Source organism: Vulpes vulpes, chromosome 16 (genome assembly GCF_048418805.1).
Source record: "Vulpes vulpes isolate BD-2025 chromosome 16, VulVul3, whole genome shotgun sequence".
NCBI classification, from domain to species: Eukaryota; Metazoa; Chordata; class Mammalia; order Carnivora; family Canidae; genus Vulpes; species Vulpes vulpes.
This window is the reverse complement of record NC_132795.1, coordinates 84808440-84832103: the sequence shown is the minus strand read 5'-3', so window position 1 is coordinate 84832103 and position 23664 is coordinate 84808440. Positions and strand designations below refer to the sequence as shown.

The 23664-nt window shown below is 34.0% G+C and overlaps 1 protein-coding gene across 6 annotated transcripts in view; it reads left to right on the top strand.

Moving 5' to 3' along the window:
• The window catches only part of CCDC88A (coiled-coil domain containing 88A), a 132630-nt gene that overhangs the window by 24864 nt on the left and 84102 nt on the right, over positions 1 to 23664 (top strand). For all 6 annotated transcript variants that reach the window (XM_072742093.1, XM_072742092.1, XM_072742091.1 and 3 more), the window contains exons 3-5: positions 5741 to 5849; positions 16348 to 16417; positions 18379 to 18437. In XM_072742093.1, the coding sequence (XP_072598194.1) occupies positions 5741 to 5849; positions 16348 to 16417; positions 18379 to 18437 (238 nt within the window). The remainder of the gene's footprint in view (positions 1 to 5740; positions 5850 to 16347; positions 16418 to 18378; positions 18438 to 23664) is intronic.

Below are 23664 nucleotides of genomic sequence, written 5' to 3'. Positions count from 1 at the left end.
TTATTTTTTTCATGAGAGACACACAGAGAAAGAGACAGAGGCAGGGACACAGGCAGAGGGAAAAGCAGGCTCCATGCAGGGAGCCCGACATGGGACTCGATCCCGGGACTCCAGGATCATGCTCTGGGCCAAAGGCAGGCGCTAAACCACTGAGCCACCCTGGGATCCCCCAGTTTTTCCTACTATATACTAGCAATGACCAAATACGCAATATAGTAGAAAAAATCATTTCACAAACAAAAGCCTAATAAGAAAAAAAAACTTATTTAAGTGTATGAGATCTGTGTGGGAAATTTTAACAATTTTACTGATGTAAATGTCAGTGTTTTCAAATTATTATTGTTAATAAGATCCTAATAATTCTCGACAAGGTTTTTCCTAGAACCTTTTAAATATCCTAAAATTCAGAGAAAAGAGCAGCATATATGACTAATCAGGACAATTTAGAAAACAAAAGAGAGGGGCTTGCTCTAATAGAATCAAGATAATAAAACTATAGGGATATTGGAAAGGCTTTTAAGACAGAAATAGACAAATGGGCTAAGGGAACACAACAGACTCCACAAGTAGGCTCATACTTGTATGGGAATCTAATATATCATAGAGATCAGTGGGAAATAAACTCTTTAGTAATTGGTGTTGGGATAATTGATTATCAGTATTGAAAAAACTACAAATTATATTCAAAACAACCTCCAAAAGCACCAACAGACAACCTATGAGAATAGAAAAATTTAGTAAGGTTTCTAAAGGTAAAAGCAATACACAAAAATTGATAGCATTCATATATCAGTAATAACTTATTAGCACATATATTTTAAAAATATATTCACTCTAACAGCAAAAATGAGGAGGCACTTAAGCACATAGTAATAAAAATTCTTCTTAGAGAAAATTATAAATTGGTTTTGAAGAACTCAATGATGGATCTGACTCCAAAAGCATAGGACAAAAGCAAAATTAGACAAAAGGGATTGCATCAAACTAAAAACTTATGCAAAATACAAGAAACAATCAACAAAATGAAAAGGCAATCTACACTAGTTATCAAAAATAATTATAATAATAGACTATGATCCATTGAATATTACAGGGAATCATTAGTATGTATTGATATAAATAAATAAATTGATGATCAGATTATTGACATAATTACAAAGTATGTCTTCACAAAAAACTTAATAATTATAAAAGAAAAATAATTATCATGGAGAAAACTGGCAGTTACCAGTTTAATCAAGTGATAAAAGAGAATGTTATCAGTAATGAGACAAATTGAAATCATGCACCATCTCTTAGGATACATTGAAAAAAGCCACATCTTTTCTGTGTTTTTGCTTTCAAATATATATAACCTGAACTTAATTATGAATCAGACACAGTCTATGAGGTAAACCCAATTGAAGGACATTCTATGAAAAACTGGCTTTAACCTTTTAAAGTGCCTAGGTTATGAAATTCAAGGAAAGACAGAAGCTGTTCCAAGCTGAAAGAAACTAAAGATGGAAGTTCAGACTACTGAATGAGAAGTGTGATTCTGAATTAGATCTTTTTCATAGAAAGGATACCCATTCATTATTTGGGAATAACAAACTTGGATGAATTCTAAATATGGGATGATAGTAAGATATTAATTTCCTGATTTTGACAATTATACATGTTTTTAGAAAATAAACACTAAAATATTTGGAGATTATTGAATGTTGGGTCAACAACTTATTTTCAAGAAGTTTGGGAAAAAGACTACTTGGCCACACAACTTTTCTGTAAGTTTGATACTGCCCCATAAATTACTTAGACTCCATTCTTTTCAGGTTTTAAATTTTTTTCCTCTGCTTTGGATTTTTTTTATTCCTGTCTACTATTAAGAACATGCAATGTGGGACACCTGGTAGCTCAGTGATTAATCGTCTGCCTTTGGCCCAGGGCATGATCCTGGAGACCCAGGATCAAGTTCCACATCGGGCTCCCTGGGTGGAGCCTGCTTCTCCCTCTGCCCATGTCTCTGCTTTTCTCTCTGTGTCTCATGAATAAATAAATAAAATCTTTAAAAAAAAAAAAAAAAAGAACATGCAGTGAATTTATCATTTCAGATAGGTATTTTTTAGCTTTAGAAGTTTCATTTGGGATTTTTCTTTAACAGTTTCCATTTCTCTCCACATAATGTTTGTGTTTTCTTTTTTAAGTCCTTTACAGTTGACCCTTGAATAACACAGGTTTGAACTGCATGGGTCCACATATACACAGATGTTTTTAATAAATACAGTACAGTACTGTAAATGTATTTTATAATTTTCTTAATTTTTTTCTCGAGTTTATTATAAGGATACAGTATATGTACATATACAAAATATATGTCAGTTGACTGCTTATGTTATTGACAAGGTTCTGAGAAACAGGCTATTAGTAGTTAAGTTTGGGGGGAAATCAAAACTTTTATGTGGATTTTTGGCTGTGCAAGGGGTCAGCACCTCTAATTCCACTTCATCTAAGGGTCTTCTGCATTTATAATGGTTTTTTAAAAGTCCTTGTCTTCTCTGTGTATAATCTCTTCTATTTCTGGGTCTGTTTCTATTGACTGTTTTTCTTTCCTGGTCATGAGTCACTTATTTTCCTTCTTTGCATGTCTAGTAATTTTTTTTGTTGTATAGTACACATTTTGATTATTACATTGTGGAGTGTCTAGATCCCTCCTCCTTTAAGAAGTGAATAATTTTGTTTTGGCATGTTGTCAAGTTGTTTGTAATTAGCTTGATCTTTTCAAGGCTTATTTTATAAGCTTTGTTGGGAAGGTTCTGGAATAGTTTTTACTCAACTGCTCTATTATTCTTACTTCTAAGATATTTTTCTGAGGTCTCTGCTAAATGCTCTGGGTGTTTATCAAGGTCTCTTTTACTCCAGCCAGTCAGAACTTGAATTTCTTTATTTTGTGAGCTTTGGTTGTTATTTAGCTTACAGCATTCCTGTAGTTATCCTCTACTCAGCCTTGTGGATTTAGGGTACACATGCACAACTTAGTATTTAGCCAAAATCTTAAGGGCATATATTTGGAGCTCTCTTATATGTTAGGATAGTTCTCTTGTCTCTGTATTCTTTTCTGAAAATTTTAGTTACTTCAGTTTCCTTGAACTCTTAAGTTTTGGGTCCTTCAGTTCAGTGAGACTTGGGCTATCCCTCCCAATACCTCATTCTGGAAAGTGCTTCACTGCTTCACTAAAGAGAATCTTGCTAGCATTGCATACCTGCTGTCCAAAGTCTGAAACAATTATTTCATTTTCTGTCCAGTTTTCTAGCTGTTTATAGCAAGAAGGCAAGTTTGGTACTAGCTGTTCCATCCTATTTGATATTTCAGCTTACTTTGATTGTATTATTTTCTCATCTAATGTTGTGAGCAATCTCACTGTACATGGTTCAACTGATCCATTGTTGGGGATTGACTGTGTTAGTTTGGTCACATGACAAAGGATCAAAATGTTGGGAGTGTTGCCAAGAGAATACTTGAGGTAAAACGATAATTCTCAGTAAAACAATAATTCTCAGAGTATGGTTTGATGATCCTCTCAGGGGTTCCAAAGGATCTTTCTACTTCAAAGTACATATCTGAGTAAGGCTAAATTTCCTTCATGTACATGAACCAATATACCACAAACAATAGATAGTTGAATTCAGAAATAAAGTCAGGCAACCCTGTTTTTCAAGTTTAAATTAGATATTAAAGAGATGTGTCAAAATAGTGCTATTCTTCTCACTAACTTTTTTGCTTTGATATGTTTAAGCATGTAATTTATTATTTTAAAAATAAGTTAACAACTAAATCCCTGTGAAGCCTTCTCAGTTTTAATTTCTATTACAGAAAATATAGCCCACAAAAACAAAAGTTGTTTGGACCCTAAAAGTTTGAGAATTATTAAAATAAAGCACCAATAAAGTCTAATCTGTCTGGGGAAGGAACTGAAGGTGTTAGGAGTGTAATGAACTGGGTAAAAAAGGGAAGGATTAAGAAATGAGATTTTATTCACTTTCTCTTTTGTATAGTTATCAATTTCTTTACTTTTCTGAGTTCTTGTGTGTAGGTATGGCAGTTAAAGTTATAATCATAGGACAGTACTCTGTCCCAACAACTGCATAGGTTCCTGCTTTATGATATGTGTTCAGTCCTTGCAAAGGAAATCCTGATTTAATGTATACTGTTTCAACTGAAACAGTAGATTAAGAAACAGACATTTGTTAATTGCTCTTTCTCTAGCCTGACCTCTTTGCCCTAATGAGGAGCTAGCTCATACCTGCTTGTGTTCTAGCATCAACTTCCCTTCTGTTCTAGTGTCACCACTTGTACTTGAATTTCCTATTCTTAAAAAGAACATAAGTTAAAAAAAAAAAAAAGAACATTATTTGTCTCTGTCTTGCTTATTATCAAATGCCTCCAATGTCCATTTGTATGTTGCAAATGGCAGCATTTCCTTTCTCAAGGCTGAATAATAATTCTAATATATACATATAAGGTGTGTGTATCTCACATCTTCTTTGTGCATTTATCTGTTGATGGACAGTTATGTTGTTTCCCTGTATTGGCTATTATAAATAATACTGCAGTGAACATGCAGACATCTTTTCAAGATTCGATTTTCACTTCCTTTGGCTTATATATTGAAAAATGGGGTTGCTTGCTAAATCATACAGTAGTTCTATTTTTAATTTTTTGATGAACCTCCACAGTGGATGCAACAGTTTATATTCTTAACAACAGTGCACAAAGAGTTCCCTATTCTCCACATCCTTGTTAACAATTGTTATCTCTTATGTTTTTTAGGTAGCTCTTTTAACAGACGTAAAGTGGTACTTCATTATGCTTTTGATTTGTGTTTTTTTGATTAATTATATTGAGTACATTTTCATGTACTTATTGGCCATTTGTAGGTCTTTTTTAGAAAAATGTCTGTTCAGTTTCTCTACCCATTTTAAAATCGGACTGTTTGCTGTTGAGGTTTTCTTAAAAAATATACTTTGGATATTAACCTCTTATCAGTTATATGATTTGCAAATATTTTCTCCTATTTCATAGGCTGCCTTTTCATTTTGTTGATGGTTTCCTTTGTTGTGCAGAAGGTTTTTAGTTTTATGTAGTCACACCTCTTTATTTTTGTTTGTATTGCCTTTGCTTTTGGTGTTAATTGAATTTCTCATTCTAAACCATGGTCTATTTTTCCTCAGTTTCTGCTACCTCAGAATCATTCAACCATTTGTTTTCACTGAATCTAAAGTTTACACAAGATTAAAGATTAAACCTGTGTCATAACTACATTGTTTAATTTTTGTGGGACAGTGCCTGGCCAAATATTCAGTGAAGAGATACAGCATTTCTTGGTTATTAGCTCATATTTTATATTCTTGATTTAAATAGATTTATTTTGGGTGATGGAAATACATATATTTAAGGGAAAGAAGAGGTTAATTATCCCAGGAAGATGGGGAAACAAATTGAGAATGAAGGACAATATTTGACTTACATTTCAAATTTCTTTTACCATTGTCTTAGAAATATCAAATGCATTTATATTAATTAGAAACACAGAACACATGTCAAAAAAACCTGTCCTTTTGGATCATCTCTTAATGCATATGGATATATAATTTTTTTAAAGAAAAAATTCATTCTGTGGTTATTTTCAGTCATCTGTAGGATAATAGGTATATTGCGATATAATTTTAGACTAAAGCATCTGTTCTTAATTTCTTACAGTAATCCTAAATCGGAGAGTCAGAGAGTAAATAAAAAAGTCAACAATGATGCCTCACTTAGAATTCATAATCTTTCCATTTTGGTGAGACAGATAAAATTTTATTACCAGGTAAGTGGTCCTTTTTTTTATTTAGTATTTTAATAAATGCTTGTGTAATCACATTTTTGTGTAATAACAAAAGGTGAGTATCACTCACCTAACATATACTAAATGCTTATTACCTGCCAGATACTGGTTTATTTGCTGAAGATAGAGCAGTATTGACATAATTTATTACTTATGCAGTATTAAAGATACAAACAAGCACTTCATAATTATCTAATTTTAAAAATAATTATTGTATTTTATAAATTTTTAAAACCAGTTCCTAGTTTCTGAGAGCTTCAATACTGTAACACTTTAAGCTACTTGAATTATGCCTTTGAAAAGTGTATTTTTTATTGTCCTTTTTAAAACTAAAATTGGATCATATTTCAGAGTTTAAATATGATCATTCTTCAGGCTATTGTATAATATACCTTTAAGAATTGCTGTAAGCTACATCACACAAATTTTGGTATGTTGTATTTTTAAAAATATTTATTTTATGCATTTTCTCATTTTGTTGTGGTTTCTTATTCTACTTTAGAAGCATGTCTTTAGATTTCTGAACTTATTTTTCAAGAATGTTCTTTGTTTTTTTGGTTAAAGAATATAGTTTCTATGATACTGATTCTTTGACATTTGTTAATAGTTACTTGGCTTGTCCCATTGCGTTGTTAGTTTTTATTAAAAATTTCATGTAGGGATCCCTGGGTGGCGCAGCGGTTTGGCGCCTGCCTTTGGCCCAGGGCGCGATCCTGGAGACCCGGGATCGAATCCCACGTCGGGCTCCCAGTGCATGGAGCCTGCTTCTCCTTCTGCCTGTCTCTCTCTCTCTCTCTCTCTCTCTCTCTCTCTCTGTGTGTGTGTGTGTGTGACTGTCATAAATAAAGAAAAAAATAAAAAAACATAGCCTTAAACTTGTAGACTTTTAAAAAAAAAAAAAAAGAAAAATTTCATGTAAATTTCAGAAAGATAGGTACTGTCCAGTTCTTTGAGTGCGGGGTCAGAGCAAGTTTGTTAATTGCGTTTTTCAACCTTTTATCGCCTGTTTAATTTTGTCTCTCGATCTGTCAGTTATTAGAAAGATAAGTTGGAGTCTCCCATTATGATGATAGATTAGTCAAGTTTGCCTTTATCCACTTGAAAGCTATGTGATTGAGTGCAAATTAGTTACATTTTTGAATTATTATGGAGAATTATACTGTTTGTAAGTAATTGTTCCCACGTATTTTTTTTCTACTGATTTAAATGTTTTCCATCCTCTGTTTTTTTAAAGGCTACTCTCTATACATTCCATTTTTACCCTAGCAAAGGCCAAAATTAATATCTTTAATCTTTTATGAAATAGTGCTATTGATGGAAGTTTTGGAATATAAGTGAGGTCTGGAGCCAACGACCAAGAAGGAATTCTTGACACGTCTTTGGTGCAAAATGATGGTTTTATTAAATGACAGGATCTAAGGGCAGGAAGACTTGCTGCCCCAGGCCTGTGAGGGGTGGCTGATTATATACCTGGGAGTTGGAAGGGGTTTGGGGATAGTGTACTCTCTAAGGAATTTTGGAAGCAAGATTTCCAAGACCTTGAGTGGATTAGCTATTATTGGGAAAAGGTCACTTATTATAGACTAATAAAACCTAAGTCATGAGACCTTCAGATGTATATCAGTGGACCATGTGCTTGGGGGATGATTGCCAACATGTATCTTGGGGGGTAGAGATAAAGGACATTTCTAAAGGAATTTTTATATGTTAAAGTAGACTTACAGGATCCTGGGGATCAGGCTAAGGTTGCCTTCTGCCCTTAGCAAAGTATGAACATTGAGGCAGTTGAGTCTGTAGAGGAATGTCACTCTCCCTGTTTCAAGGACTTGTCAATGTACTTTGTCCTCAGCTAGTCTTCTGTTCCCTCATCACTGTGATCTTAGAATACTTTAACTCCAGTCATTCCAATGATGACTTTTAAGCTGTTCTTGTCTTGTATTTTAGTTCTTTTTTTTTAAAAAAAAACCCATAGATTAGATATGGTAAATACTGTCAAATAAATAGAATCAATATCCTTTTAGATCAAGCTATGTGTTTTTTTTTTTTTAATTCCCTCTCATGGGATTTTCTTTTTTATATCAGAACTGTGTCTGGTATTATTTTCTTACTGAAATATACCCTTTAAATGTTTATTTAGAGAGGACTTATTAATGATGAAGTTTCTCAATGTTTATTTGTCTGAGAATGCCTTTATTTTACCCTTGTTCCTGAAAGATAGTTTTATTGGGTATGCAGGTCTTTGTTAACAATTACGTTTCTCTCAGTGTTTTACAGATTTTATTCTTCTATCTCAGGATTCCTTTTTGTTCTGGAGAAAGCTATCAGTCTAATTTTTGTTCTTAGGTTAAACTATCTTTTTTCTCTGTTGGCTGCTAATATTCTCTTCTAAACTCTCTTTCCTGTTAGTCTCATATCCTTTTTTGCCTCTCATATGTGTCAGATCTTCTGTTTAACGCACTGTTTAACTTTTGACTCAGTAATTCTTTCTTTCCTTTGGAGAAGTTCTGTTTAATTCTTTTTCTCTTTGCTTTTCATTTTTGTTTATTAATCATGCTTTTATTTCTTCAGAAATTAAATTTTTTTTCTATTTTAGATTTTATGCCTGATAATTCCAAAATCTGAAGTTAGATCTGTGGGTATCTGAATATACCTTTTGTTTTCAGCTTGCTATTTCTCATGGTAGTGGTGGCAGCAGTGGCAGTAAGGTGTGGGTGTATATTAATTGTGACTTTGTTTTGGGTGGGAGGGAATTTATTTGTGAGAATACTTTTGTGTCTGGGCCAAGGATATATTGCTCCAGAGAGGATTTGTTTCATTTGTGCAACTAGCCCAGAACCACTTTAATTTATTTTAAGTAGCACTATAATATTTAGAAGCAATACTTGTATACGATAGAACACTAGAAAAAACTGAGAAAATGCAAACATAATTTCAGTGCCTAGAGATTACCACTATTAGCATCTGAATGTATGTATTTCTGGAAGCCTTTTTCTGCATTTGTGTATATGCAAATTATGTATTTATGTGTTTGCATTTTTTTTTAAAGCTAATACTACGTTATTGCAAATCCTTAGGGAAATAACCCTCCTCAGCCTCTACCAAAGGCCAAGAAAAACAGCTTTCTTGTCTTCCTTTGTATGGTTCAATTTTTTTTTCTGTTTTGTCTTTTAACTGAGGATTATATTTTAATTTATTTAATTTATTTAATTTTTTTTAAAGATTTTATTTATTTATTCATGAAAGACAGAGAGAGAGAGGCAGAGACATAGGTAGAGGGAGAAGCAGGCTTCATGCAGGGAGCCCGATGTGGGACTTGATCCCGGGACTCCAGGATCACGCCATAGGCTGAACCCAGGGATTGATTGATTGATTATTTGTTTGTTTATTTATTGTTCAGTCATTTGAAGAGAATTTTTAAAAACTTTACAGCATTGGGACGCTTGGGTGGCTCAGCAGTTTAGCGCCACCTTCAGCCCAAGGCGTGATCCTGGAGACCCGAGATCAAGTCCCACTTCGGGCTCCCTGCATGGAGCCTGCTTCTCCCTCTGCCTGTGTCTCTGCCTCTCTCTATGTGTCTCTCATGAATAAATAAATAAAATATTAAAAAAAAAAACCTTTACAGCACTTTTGGATTCCTTCCTTCCTTTCTAATATATAGTACTCCTTGTTGCCAGAAGTAAGTCTGTGCTAGGTTTTTAATAAACTTTTTGTATTACTTGCCAATATTCCAGCTGTCATTTTCCTCAAGTTGACTTGAATAAATAAGACATCTATTTGTTTTTTAATATTGTTTCATATCAGTATTTTTAGATTTGAAACAAGTAAATTAAGTGATACAGTGACTTACTTTGACAGTCATCAATTTCATTCTTGTTAAAACCAGGCCTGATTTTTAATTTTATATTATCTTTAGGGAGATGGAAGTTTGCCTTGAAAATTTCAGTGAGATTCCTTGGAAGGCAAAGGAATTTCTGCATCAGAATCTTTTTTTTTTTAAAAGATTTATTTATTTATTTATTCATGATAGAGAGAGAGAGGCAGAGACACAGGAGGAGGGAGAAGCAGGCTCCATGCTGGGAGCCCGACGCGGGACTCAATCCCGGGACTCAATCCCGGGACTCCAGGATCGTGCCCTGGGCCAAAGGCAGGCACTAAACCGCTGAGCCACCAGGGATCCCCCTGCATCAGAATCTTAAGTCAGTTGTCAGTGCAACTTAATTCTATATTGTATACTATTGCTTTTGGGGTTTTATAGAACAGTTATATTGAAATATAGTTCATGTACTATACAGTTAACCCATTTAAAATGTCCAGTTCAATGGTTTTCAGTACATTTAGAGTGTTGTACATCGGTCAACCAATTTTAGAATAATTTTGTCACTCCAAAAAGGAACCCTGTGTTTATAAGCAGTTACTCCTATTTTCCTTATCCTGCACACACACATACCACCACCACCATTCCACTACCCCAGTGTTAGGCAACTGCAAAAACCTATTTTTGCCTCTAAAGATTTGCCTATTCTGGGAATTTCATAAAAATGGAATTATATACTACATGATCTTTTGTTACTGACTTCTTTTACCTAGCAGAATGATTTCAAGGTTTATTCATGTTGTGATATGTAGTAGTATTTCTTTTTTATTCAGCTTCTGTTGTCTTTTTGTCTTCCTCCTGCCTAAAGCCAGGTGTTGAAATTACCTTTTATTAGTCATGTTAATCTAATGATATCATCATCAAGAAATTTGGGGAAGAGCAAATTGTGAAATCCATCAGTTCAACAGTTTAGATAAATGGTTCTTAATGAAGGGTGCTTTTATCCCCTCGGCAACATTTGTCGGTGATTAGAGACCTTTTTGGTTGTCACACAAAGGAATACTACTGCTATTTGGTGGGTAGAAGCCAGGAATGCAGCTAACTATCCTGTGATCCACAGCACAGTTTCCTAAAACTAAGAATTATCCAGCCTAAAATGTTAATAGTGTCAAATTTGAGAAGTACAAATATTTATAATGCCAAGTGATTTTATTATTAACATTTTGACTTGTCTTGAATTGTCACCATTTTTTCAGACATATCTGTAAATATTTCATTAACATTTGCTGGGTGACCAGTTACATATACCCTTTTGTTTTTATTAATACGAGTTTGAATATAATGGACTAATTAGGGCTAGAAGTGATTGAATATCTTAACATTTTGTCAGTACTGTTTCAGGTACATATAAAACACAAAACATTCTGAAGATTGAAATTCTTGTATCATTCCCCTGTGTTTTTCCTTTAGAATCAGTTTATTAAACCATTTCTGCCATCAACCCATTGTTTCGTATCCTTAGATAAGATGTTTCCAAGACACTTTTAAAGTATCTTCAGGAATAGACCAGCTGCCTTATTTACATAATTAATTGATTTACTAAATTTTTTCCCTCATGTATGTAACCAAGACACACATGGCCTGTTTAATATAAGACAGATTTCTAAGTTAAAGTCTACATCAGTGCAGTTCTTGTCACCTGTTAAGTTACCTATCTTTTTTATTCCCTCTGCCTGCCACTTCCCCTGCTTGTGCTCTCTCTCTTTCTCTATCAAATAAATAAATTGTCTTAAAAAAATAATAAGCTGAATCATTCAAGGCTCAGAAATAAAAGAACACTTTACTATTAAAATTTTTAAATTTATTAGGAAATTTTTGCATGGTTGATGTCATCAGTATTAAAAACAAAATGGTCTGGTACCATTAATCTAGTTGCCAGAAAAAGCTGGTAGTTTTTAAGGTTTTGTTTAGCCTCTGTTATAACAAGCAACATTTGTACTATTAACAAAACTTAGGAGCCAAGGAAACGAGACCTTTGTGTTTTATACGACACATACTTTATATTTCATCACGTTTTTGACACTTTGGTCAGATGCTCTTTTTAATGCCATTCATTTCCTTTTTTTTTCTGTAAACTATTAAAATACAGTAAAATAAATCTTAATTTCTTTCTTTCTTTCTTTCTTTCTTTCTTTCTTTCTTTCTTTTTCTTTCTTTCTTTCTTTCTTCAGAAAGGGAGGGTGGGCTGAAGGAAAGGGGGAGAGAGAATCTTGAGCAGACTCCATGCCCAACACAGAGCCCCATGTGGGGCTCAATCTCATAACTCTGAGATCATGACCTGAGCCGAAATCAAGAGTTGGACACTTAACCACTGAGCCACCCAGGTGCCCCTTAATGTTTTTCACTAATAACACAGATAAAAGGACAAATATAAATACTATGATAAATATAATTGTTTGAATTTTTAAAATAGATTGGAAGAGACTCTTATATTTTAGAAATCTTTGAAACTTATATTTAGTACTGTAGTAATGTGCATTTTGCTCAGTGTGTGTGTGACTCAGGAAAGGAAGATGAGCCCAGCCCTTTGCCAGAGTGTTGTTTAATTACTTACTATGAATATAGTTTATGGATAACTTATAGGAAGAAGGAGAAGCCTAGTTTAAGTTATCTTTAAAGAATAACTAAATACTGTCTGTGACTGGCACAAATGTGTGAAATAGTCTTTCTTACAGTGCTTTAGCAACTGAACTTTAATTCACAGAAACTTGTATATCAGGAAAAAAACCCTTTTTAGATGGTCAACTAAAAATTATAAACGATTTTTTATAGAAAAGTTGTAGGTCAAAAAAAGTAATGGGAATAAAACTACTTGTATCTATCAGAGCACTTTTCTATTAACATAATTTCTGCCAGTTGTTTTCTGTTTTGTCTTTTTCTTTTTTAAATATTGCTGTTCTCCAGATCGTTCTAGATGGTTTTCATATGAGGATAGAATTTCTCCCTGTTCTGTGAAAATTTGCTTAAATGGTCCTGAAAATTCTCAAATTCTTTGTATTTGAATACTTGAATACCTTCTTATCTCTACCTCCAGTAATCCTTTTCATTCCCTGCTTTGTTATTTTTATCCTTAGCGCTTATTATCAAAACCATTTTACTTATTTTCTGTTTACCCTACTGAAATGTACATTCCACAAGAGCACAGATTTTTGTTTGTTCATTACTGTATTTCCAGTGTCTACTACAGTGTCTGGCAGATAATAAACACAGAAAATAGTTGTTGAATAAAAAACTGCCCTGATTTCCTCATAACTTTCTCAGCTCTTCAGTTGTATTGCTAAAATTCCTTCTCCATACTTTTTAATATTTTTTAATCACTTTTCTAACAAAGTATCTTCACTAGTTCATATACATGTGTGTTATCATCCGTAACCCTTCAATTAATTTATTCCTCCTACTTAAAATCGTATTTATCCTGGGCTCATTTGTGTATCATTTTTCCATTGCGTTAGCACCTTAATGATGAGCACCTTTAGAACTAAGTGAAGTCTGGAAAGTCTAGGGTATATAATAGAGCTTTAACAGTAGCAGTCAGGTGTTTTTAGCCTCTGATATCTTTTATGTGTCCTCTCTGTTTTTCAATGTTACTTGTAAGATTAGAATAGGGAAATAGGAATTTCTACAAAAATGTAGCTATAATCCTCTGAAAAACTTATAGAACCAGATAGAGGTTTTAGAATAATTTGAGTTTTTTAAAAATTTGTATAGTTTTTACCTGACTTACCTAATATTAGTACTTTCAGAAATAACAAAATTAGTATTTGAAAGTAAAGTAAAAGTAGAGTAGAAAAGTAGACTTTCTCACATTAACTAATATTTTATAACGTTTATCACTTTAAAAACTTTATACTTGGGGATCCCTGGGTGGCGCAGCGGTTTGGTGCCTGCCATTGGCCCAGGGCGCGATCCTGGAGACCCGGGATCAAATCCCATGTCAGGCTCCCGGTGCATGGAGCCTGCTTCTCCCTCTGCCTGTGTCTCTGCCTCTCTCTCTCTCTCTGTGTGTGTGACTATCATAAATAAATAAAAATTAAAAAAAAAAACTTTATACTTTTATTTCCTACCTTTCCCAACAAAAGTCACATACATGGTAAGTCATGGAACTTTCATTTAAGCCTAGGCTTTTGGACTCTACTCCATCAGAGTATGCTATGCTGGGTATAAGATTCTACGATACTAAAGTACATTTTTAGATACATGGAAATAAGTTTGAATTTATCAATTTCCTGTAGAAGTTGTGTCACCCAAATATAATAGAATTTCATACTGTTAAAAGTGAAACACATGAGCTCATTGATGATACCATATGGTGAAAGAATCTTTGAGGTTGCTTTCATCTTTGTAAAGAGACTGAATTAGTATGAGGAATGGGGTAACAGAATAGAGAGAGAATGGGGAGCCAACTGAGGAAGAGGCTACAAGGGATGAGCTAGTACCATATATATTGAATATTACTGTTTGGCTGGACAGCTTTGTTATAACAGTGTACCAACATAAAATGTTATATGGCAAATCAATATAATAAATTGCCTTGAAAAGTTGATATTTTCTAGTATGATTTATCAGTTTTCACTCATGTTATCCCAAAATAAGAGGTGTAAAATGAGAATTAATCCTTTCTTGAAGTTGAAATAAAGCTTTTTTTCTAATAATTGGGGAGCTCTTTAAATTTAATGCCTCTTTTTATGATACTGAATTTGAATATTCTTTGTTCTGACTTAAACTGTATCCACTAAATGGAAGAGACAAAATAGTGATTACTTTTATTTATACATCTCTTATTTATGATTTCTTTTACATATGTTCAAAACAGTCCTGATAATTCTGCTTCAAGTCAAGGAAACTAAAAATTAGAAGAATTAGAAATTTATTCCTTTAAGTCCATTGCTGTTACCTACTTAGCTCATAGCATGTTACATCTATAGGTAACTTGCTTTGAACTGGAAAATTCATTTATTAAATAACCAGATTCAGCCTCAGTCTTTGGAGTAAGTGATTTTAGCAGTTTTTGATGCTTATTCTTAATATTGTTAATTATTTATCTAACCAGGTACACATACAGAGTATATACTTTTTCTTTAAATATATGCATGTTTTTGATAATAGTTTTTTAAAGGCATAGTAAATATAACACTGAAGAAAATGCTTTGAAAAATTCTTATATATGTCTACAAAGAATTACAGATAAAAGGTTAATTCTAATGAGCCTCTAGTACATGTCACATACTGGCTATGGGAAAATGTTTTTTTGGATCTAGAATTACACATCTGAAAGGACAATACAAGTTAACTTTTCATGGTATTTGCTCCTTCATCATAATATCAAGTAAAGTGGGAACCCTGGGTGGCACAGCGGTTTGGTGCCTGCCTTTGGCCCAGGGCACGATCCTGGGGACCTGGGATCGAGTCCCATGTCGGGCTCCCGGTGCATGGAGCCTGCTTCTCCCTCTGCCTGTGTCTCTGCCTCTCTCTCTCTCTGTGGGACTGTCATAAATAAATAAAAATTTAAAAAAAATCAAGTAAAGTGTGATTCAGAGAGAATGAAGTACTTTTAAAAACTTATTCCTTGGTAACTAGTTATGTTTGAATATGTAGCGGAAGCCAAATTGTAAGGACATTCACAGTTATTTCTAGAATCTTGCCAAGATTCAGTAATATCCCAGGGCACCTATCAGTCCTATAGCCTGATTCATCCCAGGTCCTTTGTAGCATGTCACTATTAGTAATGACAGATGCATTGTCTCCCTTCATTTCCTCAACAAGGGGGTAGAATAAATGGAAGATGCACAGTTGATTTTTACCTAAAATGAGTAATTTGAAAGCATTCAATTCTTTCTGAATCATCCTGTACTATCAGAATGTGAGTATATTCTTATCACTGAAAGTTTGACAAAAATCAAAGTAAACCTCTATTATAGATAGAGAAATAATGATTTACTGAGGAAGAGCTCACTTGCATGAAATGATCGTAAGATGCAATTTTTAATGAAGTATTAATTCCCTTAAAGAGAAGTAACAAAAGATCAAAAAAAGTACACACACTTGATCTTTTATTGAGGAATGTTGTTTAAATATCTAACAACTAAAACTTACATTTCCAAATAAATACTGGACCTGTTCCACTTGGACACTTATTTTGTAGGTGGTATTTTTTTTTGAATATTTTACTTATTTATTTGAGAAAGAGTGAGTAAGAGAGAGAATGAGCAGGGGCAGAGGGAGAGGGAGAAGCAGACTCCTTGCTTAGTAGGGAGCCCAACAGGGCTCTCTATCCCAGGACCCTAGGATCCTGACCTGAGCCAAGGTTGATGCTTAACTGACAGAGCTACCCAGGTACCCCTATTTTGAAGGTATTAGATATGTCATTAAGCCTAGCTGACATTGTAATTTTTGTTACTTAATTCATTAACTTAAAGTTACAAAAAGTTTCAGACACTTCAGTGTCTTTTGAACAACTTGGATAACTTCTTTCACCTTTTTAAAAGCTTTTTAATGGAAGTATAGCATATCTGCTATAGAGAAGGGCACAAATCATAAGTTATAGCTATTTGATAATTATCTAGTCAGCATTACCCATATAACAGTCTTTGGGGTGTCTTTTTACAGGAGACTTTGCAGCAGTTGATCATGATGTCATTGCCAAATGTCTTAATCATTGGTAAAAATCCTTTTTCTGGTAAGTATTAAACTAATGTGATAGTAGCCTTAACTTTGTGTAATACTGTAATGCTGATCAAGATCTTATTTAAATGAACACAGTAGGTTTTTCATGACTCTAGGGAAAGTCAGAGGTGATACTCCATTTTGTAGAGAGAAAATAAACTCAGAATATTTATAATATGTAGATGGGATTAAGTACATTTTATGTTAAGTTCAGTGTTTTTTCAGCTCTGCCAAATCAGTACTTTTCTGTAATGATTTTTAGTGTCTCATCATAAACAAGTATAGAAGATAATGTGGGTACAAGATTCAGGGAACATAACCTTAGGAAAGAAGTGATTTTGAAGTAATTTCTAGGTTTATATTCATACATCTGCTATTTTTCATTGCTAGAGCAGTTCAAATCTAAGATTTTACTGATTGATGTTATCATTTATATTAAACTACTTCTAAATGGAAAGATGAGAAACAGCTTTTTTCGATCATTTAAATTATTTTCTTCAGAAATTTCTGCCTTTTGCCAGATTTTAAATGTGACCTATTCAGAGTTTTAATTTTTAAACAATTGGAGAAATTAGTAGCTACTAACCAGTTCAACAGTGGACTTACTCTTTTAGGCTACCCATAACCCAAATCCAAGTGTATCTTCTCTAAACCCCACCCCCCATTCTCATTCAAAACAAACAAAAATAAACACTAAAATCAAACAACTGTTTTTCCTGAGGAAATTACCACTTAGATGAGGTGAATTAGGAGTTTAGATAGTCTTTAGAGATATTCTGGGATATTTGATTTTACAAAGTAAAAAATGAAAAAAAAAATTTTGTGTGTAAAATGGAATTTTCAATTTCACATGCATTTAGTAATTACCTGCCAAATTATAGAGACCAAGAATATAAAGAAAATGGCCTGTAGTCTGGAAGATCTTGTGCTTTGGTGAGAGATGCAGAGATGCCTGGGAAATTATGTAATAATTAATACAAAATAGAGCTATATAAAAGTACTAAGGCATATAAAATATACAGCCATCATTTATAAGGTTGGCAGGTTAGTGAGGGTTGGAGACCATTGGTAGGTAGTTTGGCCAGAGAAGACTACACCACAGTGTTAGTGAGCTGTACCTAGGATTGTGATTAGTAAGGTATTCACTAGAGGGATGAATGTAGGAAAGAAAGAGAGTGACAGAAGTGAAGGCAGAGGAGTGCGGATGTACATATATTTGGGAAAAGTGATTAGCTTGTCTAAGAAAGTAGGTTGTTTCCTGGAGTATACTGTTAGAAAAGAAGTTTAGGACTTGTCATAGACAAATTGCCCTGATGGTGATATTCTGGACCAAAGAAGTGATTTTTTTTATTTTTGTCCCCTATATGTTTTGAGAAAATCTGAATTATTGAGTATTGTTTGACAGCAAATGTACTCTCCAGGTCTATTATAAATCATTAACTGTATCCAGCTTATTACATACATTCATTTTACCATCCTTGCTGTAACATTTAATTAAGCTTTTGATCCTCATGAGTATACACAGTGGAAACCCATTTAAATTTTATAGGTAGATAAACCATGAGATAGGTGTTTTAGAAAGAAAATGTTAGTAGGCCTAAAAGAAACCAGACCTATTAGGAACCACTGGCCTGAATTTGTGACATGTCTCTATATATCAGCAGTTCTTCATTTGGCATGTTGTAATCATTTATGGAAAACTAGTGCATTTATAGTTAGCATACTTTATTGTATAGAGTTTTGAAGCCTGTTTTGTCTGTACTGCAGCCCTTCAAAATGAACATCCTTGCCCATTTCTTCTGCTGTTACCACATTATGCACACAGAGTTGCTTTTTTGAATTCTGCACTATACTTGCATACTTATCCTTGGGTCAAGTTGTTGTGAATGTTACCTTTAGAAGGGATTCTACTAATGTAAGAAAGAGAGTTGAACTAAAGTAAAATGTAGTACTTAGCAATCGTTTTTATTTCAGAACAAGGCACAGAAGAAGTTAAAAAGTTGCTTTTACTTTTACTGGGTTGTGCTGTTCAGGTAAGTTAAAATATTTCTTCGTATTTTCATTTTAGTAACTTCTTTATATGTTTTTTTCAGGCTCTAGTTTCTAAAAGACTTAGAGATGGGCTATTGGTTTTCAAAGTCTCTGTTAGGAATTTTTAAATAACTATGACCTTCTAAGGAGATTTTGAAGGAAAATATTTATTCTGTGATTTTATTTCAAAGTTATATTATCAGATAGTTGTGTTACTTAAAAACTGTATTTGGGCAGCCCGGGTGGCTCAGAGGTTTAGCGCCGCCTTCAGCCCAAGGCCTGATCCTGGAGTCCTGGGATTGAGTCCTGCGTCGGGCGCCCTGCATGGAGCCTGCTTCTCCCTCTGCCTGTGTCTCTGCCTCTCTATCTCTTTCTGTGTGTCTCTCATGAATAAATAAATAGAATCTTAAAAAAAAAAAAAAAGAAAGAAACACTATTTTTTTTTTATTCTGAGGCTTATAATAGCCCTAAGTTTTTCAAATTTCCTTAAAGGGACTCTAAAAACTTCTCCTAAAACATCCTTATGATTCATGTGTGCATGTATGTATGTTACAAAAGAGAGGATTAACACCAGAGAGAGGCAGAAATTATGAAAAATGTTATTTAGGAGTTTAGATTATTATTGCCCTTTAGATGACTGATTATAATAATAGCTATGATTTATTAAATACCTGCTTTGTGTCAGGGATGATTCCTAAATAAGTTTTCTTATAGTATCTTTTTTTCACATAAGGATATCAGTGTTTACATAGGATGAAATTTAAATTACCCAAATTAAGACACTTGTGAGAGTCAGAAAAGGTACTGTTAACAATTAGAGTGGAACTGCATGTGTAAACTGAGACTGCTGACAATCCAAGATGGTTGCTCTAGATGCATATTGCCAACAGACCAAAGAGTTAAGTTTATTTTTTTTAAGATTTTATTTATTTATTCATGAGAGACACAGAGAAAGAGGCAGAGACACAGGCAGAGGGAGAAGCAGGCTCCACACAGGGAGCCTGACACAGGACTCGATCCCGGGTCCCCAGGATCATGTCCTGGGCCAAAGGCAGGTGCCAAACCGCTGAGCCATCCAGGGATCCCCCAAGAGTTAAGTTTAAACTCTGGTCCAACTTCAAACCTATTTCTCTATGTTGATTTTTCCTTTAATCAGCCATTTTTGAATGAATAATTACAGTGTTAAACTATCTCAATTATTTGTGTAAACAAATATATATTGTTACCATGAGTAACTTTTTATACACATATGAGAAATCACAATTCCACGAGAGTAAGTATGGCTTTTAGAACTAACTGTTTAGGAGCTATATACTTACACAGAGCATATTATTAACGTTTCATGCTGTGTAATACAGGTGTTTACTTCATAGTTGATTAAATATTAAGTAAATATAGTGTTTGTGGCTATTGCTATTCTAATTTGGTCATCAGATCCTAAATTAGAAACACAGCCCTTAATTATTTATAGCCTTGAATACTGTATTTGCTTTTAAAAATACCTTCTGTTGATGAATGTTATGTAAATTTAAATAACATAGTGACAGCATAAATTTGGTTGTAACTTCTGGTTATTATTTGGTTGTTATTGCTGGTTACTAAAATTGACAGTGGGAATGGAGCAGAACTAAGGACTTTTTATGAACAGTTTAGGGAAAGCCTAATATATTAAAGAAACCATCATTATTACCACCTGTAAAAGCAACAAAACCTTTATAAAATCTAAGCTACTAACCCTTACTCTATTTTCTGTAACTGTAGTATCCTATATTTGAGATAGTTTAGATTTCATCCTGTCAGTATTTGGGAGCCACTGATGCTAATGACATCAAATACGTAACAGAATCTCCTGTCATCCTTTAACTGCCTATATGAACAATTAGAAATCTTTGTTGATACGAAGAGTCAAAATGTACTTCAGACAGGACAAGAAACTATTGACAAAACCGGTCAGCTAACAAATACTGTTTACATGCTTTCTAGAGTATAATCTCTATTGTAGAAAATCTGTCCTTGTGTAATTAAACAGCTTAAAAGTCTAGTTTTTAATGTAATATGTGGCGCAAAATGTTTTTCCACAACAGGGTTAGTTTTATTTGTTAAACCTGTGATTCATAGGTAGAAACAGTAAGTTAAAGTTTGCTGATATGATACTGACGTCTAAGAATTCAGTGGGCCGCAAGTTTTAAAAGATGCTGTATTCATGAAAAGAAATAGAAATGTAAGGAAGCATAAGGAAATTGGAAACAATTTGTTTCTTTTGAAGAAGAAAGTATGAAGTTTTTAAGGGGAAGCAGGATTCAAAAATAGTGGTAACTGTCCAAATATCTTACCTCACAGAATGAATTTATATTTAAGACTTTTTATCCTCTAATGCACATGAATATAACCCATAGGAATAACTTTGAATATAAAGAATACTGCTCAAGGCCAGGGCTTGATATTTCCATTATTGACTAATTAAACCAGTCCAGTTCTATCAGAATCTTTTTTTAGTGGATAACACATTTTCTGAACCAGTTCTGAGCATCAACTAAAATTTTTATGGACACATTGCTCTGCATTCTATCCTTGAGATAGTTGAGAGAGTCCCAAGAGAAATCATCGTACACAGAAGGAAAAATTTTTGGAGTGTATGTTGCTTGGAAATATCTTTGTTTCAAAGACCATATAAAATTTAGCAGAACTTAGTTTTATATTAGTACTGGCTATTCAGTATCCAAAAATAATATATATTTTGGACTTTTGCAGGGTTGCATGGTGTTGAAAGTAACTGAGTGTCAAGTGTGGTTGGAATTAAAATTCTGACCTTTATGTGAGCCTTTACAAGCAATTCTAACACTAGTATTTGATTCAGAAACTATTTTTGAACTTGATCAGCTTGAGGGCTACAGCCTATTGTTTTCTTACCAGGTATCTGTAAAGCATCTTTAAAATTAGCATTTTTAGAACATTAAGTTTCCCATTACATTTTGGGGAAGTAAAACAATACATAGCTTCCAACTGAGGCATTTTTTTTTTTCTGAGAATACATGAAAATAGCAAATGTAGCTTAATACAAGGAGGGGATTTTTTTTGCTGATAATTGTTTTTTTATTTTTTTAGTCATGGTAAAATGTATGTATAACATAAAACTCACCATTTTACTGAATGTTTAAGTGTACAGTTCGTTAGCATTATACCTTCACATTGTTGTGCAACCGTCACCACTACCGATTTCAGAACTTTTCTCATCTTCCAAAACTGAAGCTTTATACCTGTTAAACAGTAACTCCCTATATCTCTTTTATCCCCAGCCCTTGGCAACCACCATTCTCCACTTTCTGTCTTTATGAATTTGACTACTCTAGGACATAAGTGGAGTCATACAGGATTTGCCCTTTTATAACTGACTTATTTCACTTAGCATAATGTCTTTAAGGTTCATCCACATTTTAGCACATGTCTGAGTGTCCTCTAACTTTTAAGACTAAATAATATTCCATTGTATGTATATACATCTTGTTTATTGATGGACACATGGTTTGCTTCCACGTTTTGCCTGTTTTTTTTTCTTTAAGATTTTATTTATTTATTCATGAGAGACAGAGAGAGAAAGAGAGGCACAGACACAGGCAGAGGGAGAAGCAGGCTCCATGCAGGGAGCCCGACGTGGGACTTGATCCCTGGTCTTCAGAATCAGGCCCTGGGCTGAAGGCGGCGCTAAACCGCTGAGCCACCCAGGCTGCCCCCCCCTTTTTTTTTTTAAGATTTTATTTATTTATTCATGAGAGACAGACACAGCGAGAGAGAGAGGGGGGTAGAGTTTTTGCCTGTTGTGAAGAATGCTTTTATAAACACGGGTATACATATAGCTGTTTGAGCCGCTGCTTTTTCAGTTCTTTTGCTGTCTATCCAGAAGCAGAACTGCTAGATAAAGTATGGTAGTTCTATTTTTAACTTTCTTAGGACCTGCCATACTGTTTTCCATAGTTCCTGTACTATTTTACATTCCTACCAACAGTACACAGAGTTCTAATTTCTCCACACCCTCACCAACATTTATTATTTTCTGTTTTGGGGGTGGGGAGAAAGCCATTCTTTAAAGAGGAAAGTTTAGTTTTTCTATCTTTATATTTGTTTTTATGTGGCTTATTTTGGTTTTACTTTTGATAGAACTGTGATCTATTCAGTCATTGGTGTTCTTATTGAAAACACTGTAATGTGTTGCTCATTTTATTGTTCTCTTGTTCAGTAGCTTGTTTTGGGTACACTTTCCTCTATTTTACTATAGTTTTTTCTCATAATCCTTTTTTTTTTTTTTTAATAAGAGAAAGCACTGAGATTACCAAGTGAAAATATGAGGACTTTGAGTAATCAAGAGCTTCATCTCTGGTGAAACTCTTCCCTCAGGCCCCAACTTCCTACCCACATAACTTTTTTAAAAAATTAATTTATTTGAAAGAGAGGGAGAGAGCGGGAGGAAAAGCAGAAGGGGGGGGGGAAGAATCTCAAGCAGACCCCACACTGAGCAAGGAGCCCAACACAGGGCTTGATCCCAGGACCCTGAGATCATGACCTGAGCCAAAATCAAGAGCCTGATGCTTAACCAATTGAGCCACCCAAGTGCCTGCACTTTTCCTATATCACAGCATCCAAGGTATTCTTGGAATATTATCGTAATCTGCTCACTTAAGTATTAGTTGTTATAATAGAGTTAGAAATAACTTTAGTGCCCGTAACACATTAAGAACTTTATATAAAGATAAAAGAAAGCATACTTTTAAGTGGGAAAAACAATTTGTTGGTGATTATTTAGTCTTCCTCACAAGAGTCTTCATAGATGCAAGTAAAGCTATTTATTTATAGGTCAGTTTTTAACACCAGACTTCTTTATGCTCCAGAAGGGGGCTGTCAATTCAGTAGCCACTGTGAGGCACATGAGGCTATGTAAATTAAAATTAATCACTATTAGGGGATCCCTGGGTGGCGCAGCGGTTTGGCGCCTGCCTTTGGCCCAGGGCGCGATCCTGGAGACCCGGGATCGAATCCCGCGTCGGGCTCCTGGTGCATGGAGCCTGCTTCTCCCTCTGCCTATGTCTCTACCTCTCTCTCTCTCTCTCTCTATCATAAATAAATAATAAAAAAAATTAAAAAAAAATTAATCACTATTAAATAAAATGAAAATTTCAGTTTCTCAGTTGTACTAGCTACATTTTGGAATTCAGTAGCCACATATAGCTAGTGATT